Raw genomic sequence first — 20,316 nt, forward strand, 5'->3', positions numbered from 1 at the left:
ACTGAAGTCACATTCACAATTTAAAACTCTGAAGGTCAAACTTCTAAACAGTTTTTCCAAACTTATCTAATAGGTCCTTCAGTGTCTGACTTTGTTTTCAAAGTTTTGACACTAAAGCACAAAACTCTGGTGTGCCTTATGGAACTGGGAAATATAAACAGTTCTTGTTTTATGTAAAGTTTAATTTTGTAAATCAACTTAATAAATCACAAAGAAATTTGTATTTCAAAAAACCAAAAACAAAACTACTTATGTTACCATATAGTTCTCTCTCTCTCTCCTCTCTCTCTCTCTCTCTCTCTCTCTCTCTCTCTCTCTCTCTCTCTCTCTCTCTCTGTATCTCCTTTCAATTCTTGGCTTATTTTCCTCCCTCCATAAAAAAAACCTTCCTAGTAAAAGCAGGAAAAAAAGGATCAACCATTACTGCTTGAGAGAGGAGACCTTTGTTCTGCTCTACCCATTTGGCCTCAATGTATCCCAATGGAACTCTGGCACCTCAGGCCTATTCCCTTTCTCACCAGTCCTCTTCTTTCTGTGCTCATATCTGGCCTCCACATGTTTTCTCCACAAGCTCAATCCACCACTAATAATCTTCCTCTCAGTTCTCTTGTAAGAACTAATTAAGACTCCTAATTTTTCAGTTGAAAGCCCCCTAATTTTACACAGTAAAAACTTCTGCCCACATAGGTTAAGCACCTACTTTGTCCAAGGTCACATAGATACTAAGCTTCTAAAGTAGGATTTGAACACAGCTTTTCTATGACTCTAGAAACCAGACCTTTTCTTAGACCTTGATGCCTGGAGTTTGACCCACAAAATAATTTTTAATATCATCTTATCTCATTAAAAAGAGTAATGTAAGATGTAGAATTACAAACTACAATGGTGGTATGTCTCCAGCAGTGAACTCGGGACTCTGGAAAACTAAAGTATGGTTTACTCTTGCTTTGTTTAAATTGATTTTTTTTTTTCATTTTTGGTCTCTCAAACCCACCCCCCCACCTTTACAAATCCGTTTAACTCAACAAATTTACCCTGTGCATGGAAACAAACTAGACATAATAGTCCCTAAATTTAGTGAGCTTACTTTTTGCTGGGTGGATGCAACATGTTTACACACACACTCAGGCACACAGGCATGCAGAATAACTTTCAGCTAACACTTTTCTTCTTTGCTTCTTTTCTGAACACTCAGATTTCATGGTGGTTTGGAAGAAAGGAGAAGGGGCAGGAAGACAGCATAAAACTAAAATCACAAAAATATGCAAAATAGACTGGCGCATCTTTTCCCATTTCGAGCAGAAATTTGAGAAGTATTATTTGGATTGAGACTAAAGTCAATGACCTCAAATTAGCAGGGTAGAAGTGGGCACCAATGGAACATTAACAACTGGAGTTTACCCCAATGGAGGGTGCCCCCCTCAGTCAGGGAACTTGAAGGGTTTGGTTTTGTTTTGTTTTGTTTTGTTTTTTTCTCTTCAGCACCATGGAGAGAGACTCAGAGTTTAATGAACTGGATTTGGTGACAAGCAAAGAAATAGATGAGGCACTTTCTTTGTAGGAAAAACAGGATGATTTGGAAAGATTGGAGTTATTTTGCCCGACTCATGGGAAGCTCTTCATTGCAAAGCCAAAACATATGTAAAATACATATTTTAAAAGCCTTGAATTGTATAGATTGTCCCTTACAGAGTAGGCTGAGGCTTTACGCAAATTGCACAGAAGGCCTAATCGCATCTGCAGATCACTGACCAGGTTTGTAGTCCCTTTAAAACAAAACCCCACTAATTCTGGCAAAAGCGTAGAAAAAGACAGACAATGGCGTCCTGAGTCACCTGGGCCGCCTTCAGGGAAGGTGGAGGGAACAAAGAGGCTTGCTTCAGTACCGGTGATGTTGGGGTGAAAAGAAAGTACAGTTTACACTATGTTCTGTGGCCTGCAGGACTCCTCCGCCCCAGCTCGGATCCTCTGGGGTTTTGGCGGCAGCGACAGCAGTGGAGTGCGCAAGCACAAGACGATCCTAGCACCGAGATGTCAATCAAACTCTCTGTCTGAGGCTGAACGGGCTCAGAGAGGCGGGAGCGAGAGCGGCGGCGGCGGCGGCGGGAGCGGCGGCGGCGGCGGCGGCGGGAGCGGCGGCGGCGATGGGACCCCAGCGAGAGATTTGCGGCTAGCTTGCTAGCTGCACTTGCTCTGCGGGTCGGGGGGATCTGAGGGGACAGGTAAAAGAAAGCCGAACGCAGGGGCGGCTGCTTTTAATTACCATTATCTTTTCTTTCTCACCAATTCTCCCTCTCTTAGACTTCCTTTTCCCTCCCCCATCAGACACACATACACACACAAACACTGTAAATCACATATATACGCATTAAAAATATCTATTTCAAGCACACAAACTCGAGGGGGGCAGCCCTAGGTTTTCATCGAATTGGGGTGATTGGAAATGAGTTGTATTATGTAAGAATTATTTTTGGGGGATGGCGGGAGCGAACCTCTGAAAACTTGCAGCTTCATTTTTCTGAGAGAGGGAAAGTTGGATATTGGATGAGGGGGGGTTTGCAAAATGCGCCGGATGCAACTGAAAGATTTTTAATGCATTTTCTAGACTTAATTAAATATCCCTGGTACCCCATTTCCTACCTTCGAGGAGCTATTTAAGGGGCATTTTTCAGATTGAGACTAAAGTACTTGACCTCAAAGTAAGCAGGGTAGATGTGGCCACCAATGGGGCATTAACAGCTGGTTTTGCTCTGATGGTTGAGTTCAGTAGTGAGAAGTGTTTTTCAGACCATGGAAAGAGTCCCAGGTTTGAAACAGCAGGACTTGGAGAACCGAAAGGATGAATGCTACACTTTCCTTTGTAGCAGAGAAAAGGGAAAAGGGTCGGCAAGGATGAGAATTTTTTTTTTTTAAATTAAAAGAAGAAATGAAAAGAGGAGAGTAGGGGGGAAAAGAGAGAGAGAGAGAGGCAGGTAATGGCTTGTGTTTGACTTTTATCCTTTTCCTTAATCAGATTACCCAAGCAGGGTTACCAAGCAGTAATGATTGCTCTCTTCAACACTCCTTAAGTCTCCCTTTTTTCACTACCAGCGCCCTATAAAAGGTTTGGAAGAAAAGGTCAAGAAGGAAATATAACTATGCTAAATGTAATGTGATCCCTTAAGTACTCTGACCAATTATCAATCAGGCTCACCAATCAGCAATCTTTGAGGCCTGCCAGAAAATGGATGACTTATCTGTTCATCAGCAAGGAATCCCAGCAATATCTTGAAAATATGAAAACTGGTTATTTTGTTTTACATCATTTTAGTAATAATGTACGTAGCCTGTGGGTGGTTATCAAGTTAAATTTTTCATAGGGATCTGCTTGCTTCAAGCAGGAAGGAGAGTAAAAATAATAAAGAAGGAAAGATGTTAACCTAAGGTTATTCTAAAGATTTAAGACAATACTATGGGTTTAAAATTAGGGTCTTTTACTAAAGAAACTGTTCAAGCAGACTTAAGTTGAATATATGAAATAATATTTGAAGATGCAACAGTTTTTAGGCAAATTCCTCTCATATTACATGAACCACTTAGCAGATTAAATAGACAACTGATGAAGACAGTTTTATATGTAAAATGATAAATAAGAAATGGCTTTCTCCAGTCAGAGTTACTAGATGAAACGTACAAAACTATTAAACAAAATGGAATTGAAAACTAAAATATGATATTTTAATTATTTAATAAGCTTGTACTTATCCTGAGCAAGAAATATTTTTTTTTTCTTTTTGTGTATGTGAGGTAGTTGGAATTAAGTAATTTGCCCAGAGTCACACAGTTAGGAATTGTTCAGTGTCTTGGGCCAAATTTGAACTCGAATCCTCCTGATTTTAAGGCTAGTGCTTATCTACTTCACCATCTAGATACCCCAAGAAATATTTTTTTCAATATTTTCTCAACTACTAAAATATAAAGTATGTGAACTTGTTTATTTTATTTATATTTGGTATGAATCCAATTCTGTAAGGATTTCTTTTTCATAGGTTTGGAAAGATGAGTTTTTAGAAAGAGAAAGTTCCAAGGATAGACACCAGGAAGAGGAGGACGACATCAAAGGTAGTAATCCAGTTTCATAATTATCACATATCTACAAATTAATTTAATGTCACATGGTCTCGGTTTCCATTTAAGTAATAAGAAGAATGGAATATAACCTTTTTCCATTTTCTTCTTCCTAATTTGGGAATATATTTCAACAATTCACTAAAAGGATTTATCCCAGAGGAGAATTCATTCAGCAGGGATCCCCCCCCCTTTTTTAATTCACAAAATTGATCTCACTCCACTGATTTAGTAGAGCATGTAATGAATCTCAGAATACAGAACAGCAGTATTTGCCATTTCACTATGGAAATCAAAAGTTTCTGTGTTTATTTCCTTTGTAGTAGCATATTTTCAATTAAAGCTTTTTATTTTCAAAATATGTACATGGATAATTTTCAACATTCACCCTTACACAACCTTGTGTTCTAGATTTTTCTCTCCCTTTTCCCCCACCCTCTTTCATAGATGGCAAGTAATCCATCATATGTTAAACATGTACAACTTTTCTATACATATTTCCACAAGTATCATATATAATAGCATATTCTAAAATTACAAGGCCTTAGCCAAGTTTATAAGGCCTTCATCAATCTTCTTCCAATATATCTTTTCTGTAAGAAAAGTTCCAGCCAAATGAAGAAATAGCTATTCTTTAACCTTGACTTGTTCTCTCCTATCTATGTGCATTTTCACAACCTGTCTGTCATGCCAAGAATGCATTAACTCCTTATTCCTCTCAAGTAAAATTTGTCTTTGCCTTCAAAGCCTAAATCTTTTGTCCCCTCCTCCACTGGTCTGCCTTCATTCTGAAAGTTATTTCTCTTTGCCCTATTTTCCTAAAACACTTTGTCAGCAGTTCTCCTTTTTTTGTCTCACCATCTACCAAGAATTGTGTGTGTATTTCCTATCCCATCCATCAGGATGATCAGATTTAAAGGTGAAAATATGTTAAAGATCAATAAGACCAAATTTCTTGAAAGGCAGCAGTCATTTTTTCAATCTTTTTTATTCCCAGAATGCACCATGATGCCTCACAACAAAGGACACTGAGTAAATAGATTTTTAAAAAAAAATTTAACTCTTAAAATTGAAAATTTGAATCACACTTTTTTTTTTGTTTATACAATATTCACAGTAATAGACTGATTTGGTCTTACATTGAAATGGTCAACTATTATGGAATCAACTAAACAAAATCTTCATTTTTGTTCAATAAATAGCTAATATTTTATATGGGCCAGGCACTGTGCTAAGAGCTGATGATACAGGTAACAACAACACAAGAAAGGCAGTCCCTACCTTTAAGGAACTCATAATTTAATGAGGGAAGACATAGTACAAAAAAAATTGAAAAGCTCTAAGGAAGGAAGAAATACCCAAACCAAGAAATAGAGAAGTCAGCCACCCAAGTAATGCATCCAAGAGAGAAATAAGATGTCTGAGTTGGTCTCTCCTTAAAAAAGGTTGGGAGATCATACCCCAACTCCTTCCAATGAGAAAGACAGAGGGTAGTCATGAGATAGAATACCAATGCTAATGAGATCTTACAGGATAGTAAGATCATCTCAATCATATTTCCCAGTTTTTTTGCATGTGCCTACTATCTCTTGTACAACTAGCTGTAAAGGGAAAATCTTTTATCTCATTAGCCTGGATCTGATTTATGAACTAAAAGGCAGATGTGGGAAATGTAGTGATTCTAAGTATCTAAAAGAATGACCAAGCCATGGTATGGTTTGTCTTTGAAATTGTCCTGTAGCATAACTATTAAGGAAAGGTCTAAGAAGCTCACCAATAGGGGGGTCTTAATTTTCCACCTCCTTCCCTTGTAGTGTGATAGGAAGAATATCAAATTTAACATCAGAGAGCTTGGTTATAATTCAGTTCTAATTCTTAATATCTATTATGACCTTGGTCAATTAACCTCTTTAGGTCTCCATTTTCTCTTCTATAACTTGAAGAGATCAGACTACAAGATCTCTTAAGTTATTTTTACTTCTAGCTTTATGTGTCCATGTTCCCTCAAAGATTTCATGAAAATAAAAAGGATGAGAACAATAAAATGCTTTGAGCTTTATAAAAAAAATCATGGCTTCCTATATATGAAGAAATACAAAAAAATTGTTTTAAGGCTCATGATTTGGGTTTAAAAGTTAGCTCTATTAGGAGGTAAGCCTCCTAAATGATCTTTAGCAAATCAATCACCCACTAAACTTCAGTTTTCTCATTTGTTAAGAATAATGATACTTGAACTATCTTCCTTACAAGATTGTTTTGAGAAAAGTACTTTAAATCCAACAGATTTTTTGTCAGGCTTCATCTTTCTTGACCTCTCTGCATTATTTGGCATTGTTCCTTACCTCCATTCTAATGGATGCTCTATCCTGCCTTCTTGTGTCAAAGAAACTATATGTTTTTTTAATTTATTTCCACTTCAAATTCTCATTGTCTGTGCTTCTCACTGGTTATTCATACTGTTCCTGACATCTTAAGATGATAGATGTTTCCCCAGATTCTGTTCTAGGACCTTTTCTCTGTCCTCTTTATACTTTCTACTTTGTCATTCTCATTTAGTCCTCAATTATCAGTTCTAAATTACCATCTGTATGAAGACTTCTGAATAAGTATGTTTAGCCTTACCATCTTTTTTGCAATCTAGGATTGCCCACCTGGACATTTCACCAACAACTTAAATTAAATATGCTGAAATCTAATTATTCCTTCTATTCCACTTTCTGATTTTACTATTTTTGTAGGTAAAGCCACCTTCCACCCAGTTTCTTGCATTCTAAATCATATTATTCTATTTGTCTTTTCACCATTTCTCATCTCTGACATCCAAATAATCACTAAATTTTGGTGATCAACCTCTATATCTCTCACATCTTCCCCTACCCATTCCCATTGTCACTTACTCAAATCTTCACTATCACTAGGAATATTTCAGTAGACTACCAACATATATTCTTGTCTCCATTTTCTCCCTACTTCAATCCATTTCTCATTTGGCACCTGAATAATCTTTCTTACACATAAGTTTACTCTAAAAAAAAAAACAAACCTCCAGTGATTTTTATGCCCTATTGTTTAAACCCCTTTCCCTGACCTTCAAGACTTTCCTTCATCTGTCATTACATTTAATGATAGTCTCCCCCAAATATTCTATGCTCCAACTAAAGTAGATTATTAACCTATATTTAATCTTCTTTATTTTTGCTCATGAAATGTTCAAATGTTCTTTTCTAACCTTTTTTTTTCCCTTAATGGATCCTTATGCATTCTTTGAAACTCAATTCAAATGTCCCTTCCTCCATGAAAACCATCCTAATTCATCTTATGAGCAATCCGGCTTCCCCTTCACATCTTGCATAACATTTGCTTCCCAACTACCTAATGTGCTTGTCATGTAATATTTTCTATTATTCTTACTTATGTTTGTATCTTTTTTATTAGATTTTAAAATCCCTGAGGACAGTGACCCTTTCTTTGGGAAACTTTGTATTTTCCCTAGCAGCTAGCACAATGCTCTGAACATTGGGAACATGTAGAGTTTTTTGAATATGAATATGAAACTTAAAAGTGTTTTATGAATATTAATTGTTATTGCATCATGCATGTCCATGAATGATTTTTTAAGAAACCAACAAGCATTAAGTAGATCTATCTAACAATGTAATTTTCAGATCAGTTGTAGACATACTGAATATTTCTTCTTTGTTTGACACTCAAAGCCCTACACAGTTGAAAGATTCCTTACCATTCTTGCCTAATGGTCCTAGGTTTGAATTCTAGCTCATTACTTCAGTGATTTTTGGTAAGTTCTTTCAGCTTTCTGGGCTTAAATAACCTCATTTGTAAAATGAATGTGTTAGATTAAATAACCTATAAAGCCCCTTTCATCTCTAAATGGTATTTTCAGGCCTTATATGCATCCAAATTACCATCAAATATGTATTCTTCCTAGAAATTACTCTCCTCAGCAGGTAATTTTTGTGAGATACTTTAGGCATTTGGGAAGTTATATTAAATCTTTCATGTATCAAAAGAGATTTTTTTAAGCTTTGCTAAGATAACTAGTTGGGAAAAAAATTGGTCAATTAACACTTTCTGAGGTCTCCATAATGCCAAAAATTAGTTTGTCTGGATATTATATAATGTATTAAGACAGCCTGACAAGTCTATCAGACCACAAGATATCTATTGGGTTTCTACTATATGCAAGACCATCTATTAGGTCATATGAATAATTGTTGAAAATGCCAGTAAATTAAATCCATGTTATGGCCTTAATTAATATCATGCAAACAGAAGAAATTTTCCAACAGGAAATACAGAATTATTGTTTGGCAGAAACAGGGTGAGGGGGACTAGATCAGCATTTTTTTCTGTATTGAAAATTCTAGTTATGAAAATTCTCTCCAATGATGCCCATGAGCAATTTAGCTGTACCTTCAAAGTTAGAGAGTTATCTACAAGACAAGCTGCTACTGCTGCTGCTGCTGCTGCTGATGATGATGATGATGATGATGATGATGATGATGATGATGATGATGATAGTATTTATATGGTTCTTTAAAGTTTGCAAAGTGTTGGGCATATGTTATCTCATTTGATCCTTATAACAACTCTGGGAGGTAGGTACTATTATCCTCTTTTACACATAAGGTAACTAAAGCTAAAATAGATCAACTGACTTTCCTATGATCATACAACAGGTATATATCAGAACAAGAACTTGAATCTTTGAAATCTACATAACTCCAAAGTTGGCCATCTATCCACAGTGTCACACAACCTCTCAACATTTTACTATTTTAAAAAATTAAACATATTTACATTTTTGTCACTTAGTTTTACTCTGAAAATCTAAGGTTTTATATTTTGTTGTTATTTCATTCATGATATTTTAGTCAAGTCCGTGTCTGGATTTTACATCTTAAACAACAGGGGTATTTAACCTGAAATTCCTGGAACAAGCTGTGCTGTGCAGTAAATGTTTGCCATATGTCATTCTGTCCTGCTCAGTATCAAAGCTATTGTGATCCTGGGAAAGAGAAAATTCAGAATCTAAAGGAAATAACTCACAGTTGCTAGGAGTGTTTTTTTTTTTCTTTCCTATTCTGTTCATATTCTGTTTTATCCATGTTTGTGTCGTTAAAGTCCTCACTTAGTAAAGATGCCTTCATGAGCTAATTTTACTTGTGGAAATAAATTATATAGCCTGTATTTGCTCTAATTAAAATCACTAACTTTGGGGCAGCTAGGTGGTGCAGTGGATAGAGCACCAGCCTTGAATTCAGAAGTCCCAGAGTTCAAATCTGGTCTCAGACACTTAACACTTCCTAGCTGTGTGACCCTGGGCAAGTCATTTAACCCCAGCCTCAAGAAAAAAAAAATCATCCTCTCAGTTATGTCAGTGATTCATGGTGCAACCTTTAACAGATTATTCCATTTTTCTATGCCTTAATTTCTCCATAACAGAACATGGTTAATGACATCTTTTCCATCTTTTCTACACAGGAATAATACTATAGTGAATTTTAAAATGCCTTTAAAATAATTGTAAATATGATATAAGTAACAAACATTAATTAAAATTGTTTCATTAGAACTAGAATAAAATATGCAAAGGAAATCATCCCCATTATTATATTAACAATTTGGACGATGATCTGTGGTATTTTGCCAGTATTGACTATATCATCTATATATTTTGATGAACAATTTCCCTCTACATTAACTAACATCTCATTAACTACATTAATTAATATGATGACCTTCCTAGAGAAGGTGAACACAAAGGTGAGTTGTCTTTAAATAAAACTTAAAAATTAAGTTCCTGTCTCCCAGTTGAAAAGATGGTACAACCATACCTCTAAAGATAAATAGCCACTGTTCACCAAGAAATCCTTGCTATATTCCATACAATATTTTGCCACAAAATAAAGGCCTATATGTCAAGGACAGCTCCATTATTTGGAATTAAAAATGTGTGCATTTAGAAAAGGTCAAATTTTAAAGTGTTGTTCATTGCAAAACACACACACACACACACACACACACACACACACACACACACACCACACACACACAAACATTTTGCCCTCAGCAGCTACCTACTTTCCTTGCCTTTAGAACTGTTCTGGGTAGACAGGAAGTATAAATATGCTAGTCTTTTCTTCATAGAAATTCTGCTGCTAGCCAACCTTTGGCAGGATTTATCTGCTTTGATTCTATAGTCCTGCAAAGTGACTGGACTATATATTACCAACATTATTCTTCCAGTTGCCCTGATAATCAATCAGCAGAAGTGACTAGCCAAGATTATGGGTATATTCAATAGCCATAAGATAAAGTTAGGACTCTTTCCCAGTTTCTTCTCCTCGGTAAATTCTAACTGCTCTCTATTAACTCTAAAAGCAAAAGTACTTGGTTTGGCATTTGAAGCTTCTCACAGCTTTGTCCCTTCTTACCTTTCACAATATTCTTACATATATCCACCCTTCATGAATTTTACAGCACAACCATACTGGATAATATGTTTTTCCTCAAATGTAACCTTCCCTCTCCTACATGCCTTTGCATTCATTGTCTTTAATCCAGAATAAATTCTATTCTCCTCCTTGTCCTTGCTTCCTTCAAACTCAGCTTGAGTACTACTTTGTACAGAAGGTATTTCCTGATCACTCAGCTATTAGTCTCCTTCCCAAACAATCTTGAATCCATCTCATATATATATTCTGTATATTTTTCTTTTAAAACTTAATTTAATTCTTTTCAAATTAAAAATGCATTCATTCTCTCCTCTATTCAATTCACTCCCATTAAATAATAAAAATAAATTAATTAAATCCTCTTAACATATATTGTGGCCAACCAAAACAAATCCCCATATTGTTGGCCATGTTCAAAAGTGTATGTGCTTCATTTTGTGTTTTAATACATCACCTCTCTGGTAGGAAGTGAGGAGCATGCTTCATATTTGCTCTTCTAGAATTGCGGTTTGTCATTGCATTGCTCTGCATTCTAAAGCCTGTCAAAGTTGTTTTTTCTTTATGCTATTGTTTTATAAGTTATTCTCTTGGTTCTACTCTGTACTCCCCCCCGCACTTCACATTTTAGAGGCCTTTCCTGTTTTCTCTAACATTGTCCATTTCATCATTTCTTATGGCACTTATATCTCATTACATGTCTATACTATTATTTATTTAGCCATTTCCCAGTAATTAAGCACTCACTTCATTTACAGATTTTTGCTATTATGAAAAGAACTGCTATATATATTTTTGTACATGCAGGTTCTTGTTCTTTTTCTTGGCATATGGATAGAGTATGAATGTAGCAATTTTTGGTCATAGTTTAATTTTTTTCTCAGAATTGCTGGGTCAATTCACAGTGCCATCAACATTTTATTAGTACATCTGTTTTCCAGAAAATGTGTACATATCCTTGAGGACCTTTGTCTCATTTGGATCATATTTTAGTCAACTGGACAGCTTCTTGTAACTGACCACTCATAGGTACTTAATATAATTGGTGCCATACTATTTTCTTCAAAACAATAATCCACTAAATGCCAAGGGATGGTAATGAGGCTTTGAAAGGTGACTAATTTACATTCAGAGGTTATCATTGACCCAGAGAGAAGCATCAATGAAGAAAAGGATATTTCAAATTGTGTTCATTTGGTCACAATTGTATTAATTCTACATAAAACCAAATGTGGATGAAAACTGAAGGAATAAAAGCCAGGCATTTAAATGTTTCCAGTACAGTTATCTGGCACTGTTATAGTATAGCTAAAGTTAAATGGACATTGGGTCTTCAGATTAATATAATGGCATGGGAAAGCAGGAAACATCTGTCTCTTCCAATTATTGCCCTTTTCATGCCATCATTGACTTAGCCACTACTATATCAGGACAAATGGAAAGAACCATTGAGTTGGAACTAAGAAGACTCAAGTCAGAATCCTACTTCTCTTACTTAGTAACACATGTATGATTATGGGGCAAGTCACTTAACCACACAAAATCTCAATCTTCTCATCTATAAAATAGGGATAATAGCAACAAGTACCAGACAATTGTGATGAGAATCAAATTAGAGAATGTATGCTGAGGTGTTTTTTTCAACATTGAGCACCCTATAAATGTTAGACATCATCTGTCGAGAACGGAAGGCGAATCACAAAGTGGGATTTCATAGGCAAAACAAAAGAATTACTTCCTCAATAAGAACATCTTTTTTTTTTTAATAAGTTGAAACAAAGTCTTTCATTGAAGCAGACCAGTTCATGAGGCCCTGGTTTCATTTAGTTAGCTCTGCATTCATAGCTATATTATATTCCTTCTTGGGAAAATAACAAAAAACTACATCTCCCTTGAACATTGTAATCTTACAGCCCACATGCAAAAGAATACTAGCAAATAAAGATTAGAGTACAAGGTTAATGACATGTTAATTATTGAGTAAGGAGCTTGCAGTTTAATAAAGCATGAGCCTTAAGTTCCCCCAAAAGCTTTTTCAATAAAGATTCTTTGAAACTTAACAAATAATTAAAATCTTAGAAGATAAGGACTGAATATCTTCAAGCTACTGAGATCAGCACAATGATGAAGGTTCTTTGAGGGAAAATACAAGATCCTAAATGGATCAGAGAATCACTGAAAGTTAACTTGGTCCAACTCTCTGCCTGACCTTTAGAGCTCTCCACAGTATCCCTCAACAAGAAAGAGATATGGAACTCTTGTTTTTATCTTCATATCCCAACCCCCTAGCATAGTACCTATCACACAGTTGCTACCAATAAATGCTTTTTGATTTACTGATTGAAAAGGTGTACCAGATTTCACTTGAACATAGTCCCAAGAAAACTCAGTCCGTGGTCTAACTCATTCTTGATCGTGGAAATATAGAATACTGGTGTCCAAGAAAATAAGAGGTTTATATCTCAGGCAACGGTAATCAAGATGCCTATCAAAAACTTTTTGCTTCTATTGCTAGTGGATGTATTATTTCCTTTTTATTGTATAATATGAAGAAGATGTACTATGTAACTTAAATTTGTTTACATAGATCTTATATGTTATGGCCACTGAGTACCTGCTGTAATTTAAGGATGAAAGAAATGGCAGCCTATAGAGAAAGAGATATTTTAACATATTTTAAAGGTAAAAGACTTTGTTCAGATAGGTTACCTCATTAGTTGATGGAATAAGAAAAACACCAGATGTCTGAGTTCTTTGATATGTACTGTGAACTAGAGGACAAAATACTCAGGATCTACTTGTTTGGTTACTATCCTTTCAGCCAAGAAGAATGAGTTCTTGTGCCAACATCTGTGGGGCCAAACAAGCACAGAATACACCTGAGGGTGGATATCAACGCTATGGAGTCCGATCCTATTTGCATCAGTTTTATGAAGACTGTACAGCTTCCATTTGGGAGTATGAGGATGATTTTCAGATCCAGAGATCACCTAATAAGTGGAGTTCTGTTCTCTGGAAGGTAAGGGGGAGAAGGACTGTACTGAAGTATGGACATATGTACACAGATTAGCTAATAAAGAGAAAATTAGGAGAGAAAATATTTAATCTACCTATAAAAAAGCCCAAGTCTTTTTAGTCTTCCTCTGACTAAATGCATAGTTTCCACTGATATTAAATTTGCTCTTATTTTAGAAAATATGGCTATAAATCTCAGCTATAACCAATATGACTAAAAAAATAATACTTCAATATCTCTAATATATCTGTGATCTCAACCATGTAGATATGCCCTCCAATGACAAAGGTCTCAATAAAATAGGTTTCTCTCTCCTGTGAACTCTGATCTAGGTCTTTGACATTGTTTAATATATACTGAAATTATTAACAATATTAGTTATAATTATTAACACTTAATATTATGCAAGATTCTCTTAATGCATAGGTGAATTCCTAAGTAAGACAAGAAAACATTTTCAGGTATCAATTGCAGATATGATTTTTGAAGTAATAACTGGAAAAATTAAAGGAACCAATGCATAAGGAGGAGGACGTAATAGAAAGAACACTGGCTGGAGCATATTATATGGATTTTTGTATTATCATTCCTTTTTTACCCATGAATATCTGTATTACTAGAGCAACTAATATTTCTTTCCCCATCATCACTGTGGTCAGGCCAGGGTCACAAATTTTTATCCACAGGTGAGCTCAACACATCTTGGTTCTGTGGCCACACATTCTGCCTTTAACAAACACATAGTCCTTAACAAGACTATGTGAATGGATTGGCTCAAATCTATAATCACCTCCAGAATTAAAATTCAAAACATTTGTCCTGCCCTACTGATAGTAGATTAGAAGCAATGACTGTTATAAGTGAAAACAACCCAATGAGATTACCATGGACTGCCCAAAGGACTCATCTGAGTGACCTTCTCTTTTTATTTCCAGCACCATTCTTGTTTTTATTTATCACTGATGTTCTTATCTCTTCTACAATGGTTCTCAAATCTTCCCACTTTCCCTTCTCTGACAAAGCAGCTGGCTTGCCCCTGCCATCCTTTTTCCTAAACTAACATTTATTAATACCAGGGGCTAGTTCTAAATATTAACTTTATCATGGCTGCTACCTGTAAATACAAAACCACATATGGCTATCAATGAGGTCATATATTTTCCTTTTTTAATGAGCAGTAATATGCCATCTTTTTATTTGCCTTATAATTTCTAAGAGAAGTTCCCAAAGTGGATTTTTTGTTAATGAAGTCCTATTCAATTGAGCAATGAGTTACTAGCAGAAAAAAATATTTTACTCTTTATTACATGTTCTCACTAATTTGCATTTTTTTGATATTAGACATTTTCAATTGTATCCTACTTTTTGTAACCTTATTTGGGTTTTTTTTTTGGCAAAGATACTAGAGTGGTTTGCTATTTCTTTCTCCAGCTCATTTCACAGATGAGGAAACAGAGGTAAACAGGGTGAGGAGACTTGTCCAGGATCACACAGGTAGTAAGTGTCTGAGGGCACATTTGAACTCAGGAAGATGAATCTTCCTGACTCCTTGTCCAATACTCTATCCACGTACCACCTAGTTGCTTTGCAAATTAGATTTGTCAACTACTATTTGTTGAGCACTACTGTATGCATAGCCTTGTGCTTGGTAGGTGTGAGGAAGGAGGTACAAAAGAAAAATTAAGACATGGTCTACATTCTTAAGAATCTTGTAATTTAACAGGTCACCTTTCTGTTACCTATTGTTTTTAAGATTCTGACATTAGATGAAAACAGGAATCCACAATGGTCAGCAAAGGCCAGATTATTGAAACATGGAACCTGTTATAAGTGTTTTCCAGGAAATATGGCATCAGAGACATAACTCTGGTTTCATTTGATATAAACCTCTAGTTTTCCTTTAGATAAGCCGTCCGATTTTATTTTAAATTATAATCAGGAACTAGTCTTACAAATCATTTTTTAAAGCAAAGAGAAAATTCTATTTTATTCAACAAATGTGTGTGTATACACACACACACACACACACACACATATATTTGTTAGGTATGATAATATATTACCCTCAAATTAGAGTCTAGATGTTTCGCCTAAAAAAAAACAAAATGAGAAGCAGCACAGTATAGTAATTAGTTTTAAACCTAGGAAAACTTCAGTTCAATCCTAATTCTGACTCATATATTAGCTATAAGACTATGGGTAAATTATTTAACCTCTCAGTGCCCCATGCAACTATTTAAGACTATAAATTATAGAAGTGCTTTAGTGAAGGGAGTTTCCATACTGAGTATCTCATACCAATGAAGTAACAGGTCCAGACACTTCCCCCAACACACACACACACACACACACACACACACACACACACACACACTTTTCTATTTTAAAAGAATGAATTTAACTAATTTTTTTTCTTATTCATGATTAGAGGGACTTTTTGAGGTGAAAAGATTTTCTGTATTTTCTTTTTAAATATATGTAAATTTGTACAATGGCAAAGATAAACATATCCAAAAGGTGAACAACTAACTCCATTCATCAGTGTTCTTTTTAGGTCCTAAACATAAAGTTGCATTTTTTAAGTAATGCAATAGTATGCAAATGTCCATTTGTTCCAATGTCTTCTATAAATCGGGCTTACTTTGCAGCTCACCTGAAATTTAGTCTTACTTCCCTTTTTTTAAATCTGAACTCTGTATAGAAATTGCGAAATTACCTTTCTCCCCACTAGTTTGTAGAAACCAGATCTGTCTAGTATTCTGGAGATTAAGCAGCAACTATATACTAAGCAACCAAATAAAACCTCAGGCAAGTCAGTTGCTCTCAGGAGCCTCAAATAACATAGAAAGCTGATAGACTCAGAATGTAGATGGAAGCATATTCTCTCTCTTTTTTTGTGAGGGAGGGGGAAATCTGCTATTATGGAAAAAAAATTGCATAATTTCATATTTGTAATGAATTTGTTTTTTTTTCTTTCTCAATGGATGGAGAATGGGAGAGGAAGGGGTAGAATTGAGAACTGAAGATGAAATTTAATTTTATTTTTTTAATAAATTAAGTAACAGATAGAACATGAACTAAATTATCTCAAAAATCCCTTTCTAGACCCAACAGTCTATGACTGGGGAATTAGTTATAATAAACTTAAAACAAAACAAAAAAGGTGAACTCACTTAAGGTCTGTAGATAATATCTTTGCTGAATTTGAGAACAGAAGCTTGCAAATAAGTCCCTTTAATTCCCTTCCTCCTTTATTAATGGAAAAATAAATTGGTAGCTATGGGAAAACTTCCAAACCATGATCATTTAAGGAAGATGATAAATACTGACTCTACCTGGCCCTTCTTGAAGTATTACTTTTTTAATGTTTATTATGAATTTAAAAATAATAAGCATGAGCACTTTAATATATAAAGAACAAAAAAGATGATCTTCATTATATGTATGAGATCATTAAGTTGTTGAATTCTATTTTTATCTTTAAATGTAATTTTAATAATTTAATGTAAAATTAACATTTTAACACATTACAAAATTGATGTGGGTTGGGAGGGTTTCTGCATGTGTTTGTGTGTCTGGGTGGTGTGTGTATCTCCTTCTGAACTTTTTGTTTTCTCTCTTGTTTGTTTTTCCCGGTTGCATTTTTCAGGTCGGACTCATTTCAGGCACAGTATTCCTGATTTTAGGATTGACCGTTCTGTCAGTGGGCTTTCTGATACCCCCCAAAATCGAAGCCTTTGGAGAAGGAGATTTTGTAATGGTGGATTCCCAGGCCATTCAGTTTAACGGAGCATTAGACATCTGTAAGCTGTCAGGAGCTGTTTTATTTTGTATTGGAGGAATGACCATGGCTGCATGTCTATTGATGTCTGCTTTTGCAAAAAGCTACTCCAAAGAAGAAAAATACCTTCAGCAGAAGTTCAAAGAGAGAATAGCAGACATCAAAGCCCATGCCCAGCCTATCACAAAAGCTCCAGCCCCAGGGGAAACCAAGATACCAGTCACTTTGTCCAGAATTCATAACATCCAGCCTTTATCAGAAACCTGAAGCATTGTTCTGCCTCCCTTCTGTAAGTTAGACATCAGTTAAATGGGAGAACATCACCTTTGGTAATGGCAAGAATATGGCGTGTCACATACCACTGGGCAGCAGCTGCCGCCGCCAGCTCTAAAAAAAAGCTGAGCAGAACTCAGAGCCACTTGTTTAAGGCTTCAGACAGCGCATACATCCCACTCTTTATGATGTGTATTTCCCTTTACTAAACCAGGAGACCCCACAGAAATACTTGTTGACATCTTGTGACTTCATTGTCATTTTCTGTGTTCTTTGAAAGTGCTATATAATGTTAGACCAGCCTTACTAGTGGTCAACATCCACCCTAAAGATAATGTGGTCTGGATTCATTTTTAAATTTTTTTCTAATGCTTTTCTGCTTAGTACTGTTTTCAGTTCCATCCCTACTGAGTAGTATAAGATAGTGTCAAGTATATTCATGGAAAAAAAATGGTTTTCCTTATTCTGACCTACAGCTTTACCTTTTAACTGTATTACTTAACATGAGGCTCCTCATATTAGATTCAAATTATCTTCCTTCCTTATGGATCCTATGTGCCCGTGGGTTTTTTGTGCAAAAATTCTTAAAAAAAATAATCTAGTTGAAGATGTTTCAACAATATGATCAAAAAAATTAATTGTATGGGAAGAGAGCACAGTTGAAACGAAAAATAAACAATAACAAAACAAAACATCACTTGAAGGCAAGAAGCTGGAATCCTATTTCCTTCTCCACCACTAATTTAGTTGGATGACTATGGGGACCTCTCTAGGCCTCACTACAAATTATCTTTAAAAATGAGGGGAGTTGAACTAGATAATCTTAAGGGCCCTTTCTAGCTTTAAATTCTTTGATTACTGTACACCATCTGTGATTTTATTCCCCTCCTCTGGGGTTTGTTTCAATATGTTTGTTCCACAAACCAATGTCATATTTTCACACCTTGAACTCATTGAAAGCCACAGATTTGAGATTCACTTATAATCTGTATCCTGTTATGTTCTATTGACAAGATATCCCAATACTTGACTTTAACTTGATACTGAAAAGAAGTTTATATAATGCTGTCATATTTTTATAAAGAATAAAGAAAGCCATCCTCAAAAAAGAAATCTCTGTGAAGATACTAACCAGACAAAGATTTTCCTTCATAAATAACAAATTTTATTTTCCTTGCAAGGAAGTCATTTCCTCCCTTTGCACTTTAATTTAATCTGTGGATTTAAATTAGGCTGTGAAATGGAGATATGACCATGGTATCCTCTCAAAAATCCCTGCCAACTTATATTGCTATTTTTGAATGGATAAATAAAATATATGAATGAGCCGAACATAAATTGCACTGTCATTCATTCTTTCAGCATCTGGTTTGTTTTCTCTGCCTGTTTTCTATTATGAGGATGAAGAAGCAATGGATGATGAAGAAAAGTCCAATAAGTGTTTCTATCTGCTTTACAATTTAACATAAATTATAGGAAAAAACAGTCAAGGATTATTAATTTTCAACATTGTGCCCAGTATTGTACTAAATATAAAGGATATGAAAATTAAGAGTAAAGCAGTGCCTGCCTTCAAAAAGCTAGCATTCTAATAAGGAAAAGGAAGGAAGGAAGGAAAGGAGGGAGAGAGGAAGAGAAGGAAGGAAAGAAAGAAAGCAGAAGGAAGGAAAAAAAGTGGAAGGAAGGAAGGAACAACACACATAGAAAGTTTGAACTGCATAAACAATTCTATGGTTATTAGGAGGCCACAGCAAAGCAGATGATAAAGTTACTCTTTTAATGTCATTTTCACTAATAAAATCTTATATCATACTTTCTGATATTTAATCATCTGACAGTGCCAAATATTTTGGCTGCAAGAACTTTCTTTTCTGGGTCTTCAATAGCTGTGACCGCCAACCAGCACCCATTCATTCCCTCCTAAGATAATAACCCTAGTCACTGAGCTGGATATTCTGTCTCTCCTGGGCTCCTGGGTTCAAGGGTTTGGGGTATCTTAATCAGGTCCAACAGGCATATATAAATATGCACAATGCATATGTTTTGTGTAGTATATGTAAATATACAGATTATATATTATATATATACATGTATATGTAATATATCTATGTACATGTGTGTATATATGTGTATATATACATATGCACACACATATATAGATAAATAGATATATAGATAGATTCACACATACATATGCCAAATGAAAATTAAAATTAAGTACAGTACTTTGGAGAAAGAAGATGCTAGAGGCATTAGAAAGGATTTTGTGTAGAAAAAAAGTGTTAAATTGGGTCTTAAAGGAAATCAGAATTTCTAAGAAACAAAAGGGAAAAGAGAAAGGATTCTAGGCATATGACAACTCTTACAAACAGGTAGAAATTGAACGTGGAATGTAGTGTATGGGAAACAGCAAATTGGCCAGTAAATATGGACAGATATAGAGTATATGAAGGGGATAAATGTGTAAGATGACCTAAAGGTCATAGAATCTTAAGATTTAAAGCTAGAAAGATATTAGAAGGCCCAAGTCTAATCTCTACACAAATGAGGAAACTGAGTCAAAAAGAGATGCAAGTCATCCAACTTGCATAGAATTCTACAACTAATAAGAATTATGAAGCAGAACCTGAATTCAAGCCTTCCTGATGTCATGTCTAACACTCTAC

At 35.2% G+C, this 20,316-nt stretch overlaps 1 protein-coding gene across 2 annotated transcripts; it reads left to right on the forward strand.

Moving 5' to 3' along the window:
• Positions 1-2,049: 2,049 nt before the first annotated feature.
• Positions 2,050-18,988, forward strand: NRSN1 (neurensin 1). 2 transcript variants are annotated; one of them, XM_074272652.1, is made up of 4 exons: positions 2,050-2,222; positions 4,029-4,101; positions 13,402-13,599; positions 17,246-18,988. In XM_074272652.1, the coding sequence occupies exons 3-4, from the start codon at positions 13,411-13,413 to the stop codon at positions 17,642-17,644; spliced, it is 588 nt and encodes a 195-aa protein (XP_074128753.1). In that variant the 5' UTR covers positions 2,050-2,222; positions 4,029-4,101; positions 13,402-13,410; the 3' UTR covers positions 17,645-18,988. The 2 variants fall into 2 exon arrangements, with proteins under 2 accessions (XP_074128753.1, XP_074128762.1); XM_074272661.1 differs by lacking the exon at positions 4,029-4,101 and having other exon boundaries at positions 2,070-2,222.
• Positions 18,989-20,316: the final 1,328 nt, after the last annotated feature.

This window comes from Sminthopsis crassicaudata, chromosome 1, assembly GCF_048593235.1.
Source record: "Sminthopsis crassicaudata isolate SCR6 chromosome 1, ASM4859323v1, whole genome shotgun sequence".
NCBI classification, from domain to species: domain Eukaryota; kingdom Metazoa; phylum Chordata; class Mammalia; order Dasyuromorphia; family Dasyuridae; genus Sminthopsis; species Sminthopsis crassicaudata.

Excerpts from the sequence above, each read along its gene's own strand:
- NRSN1 (XM_074272652.1), top strand. The coding sequence starts at position 13,411 with ATGAGTTCTTGTGCCAACATCTGTGGGGCCAAACAAGCACAGAATACA. Across the intron at positions 13,600-17,245 it reads GGAGTTCTGTTCTCTGGAAG|GTCGGACTCATTTCAGGCAC; the intron begins GTAAGGGGGAGA and ends TGCATTTTTCAG.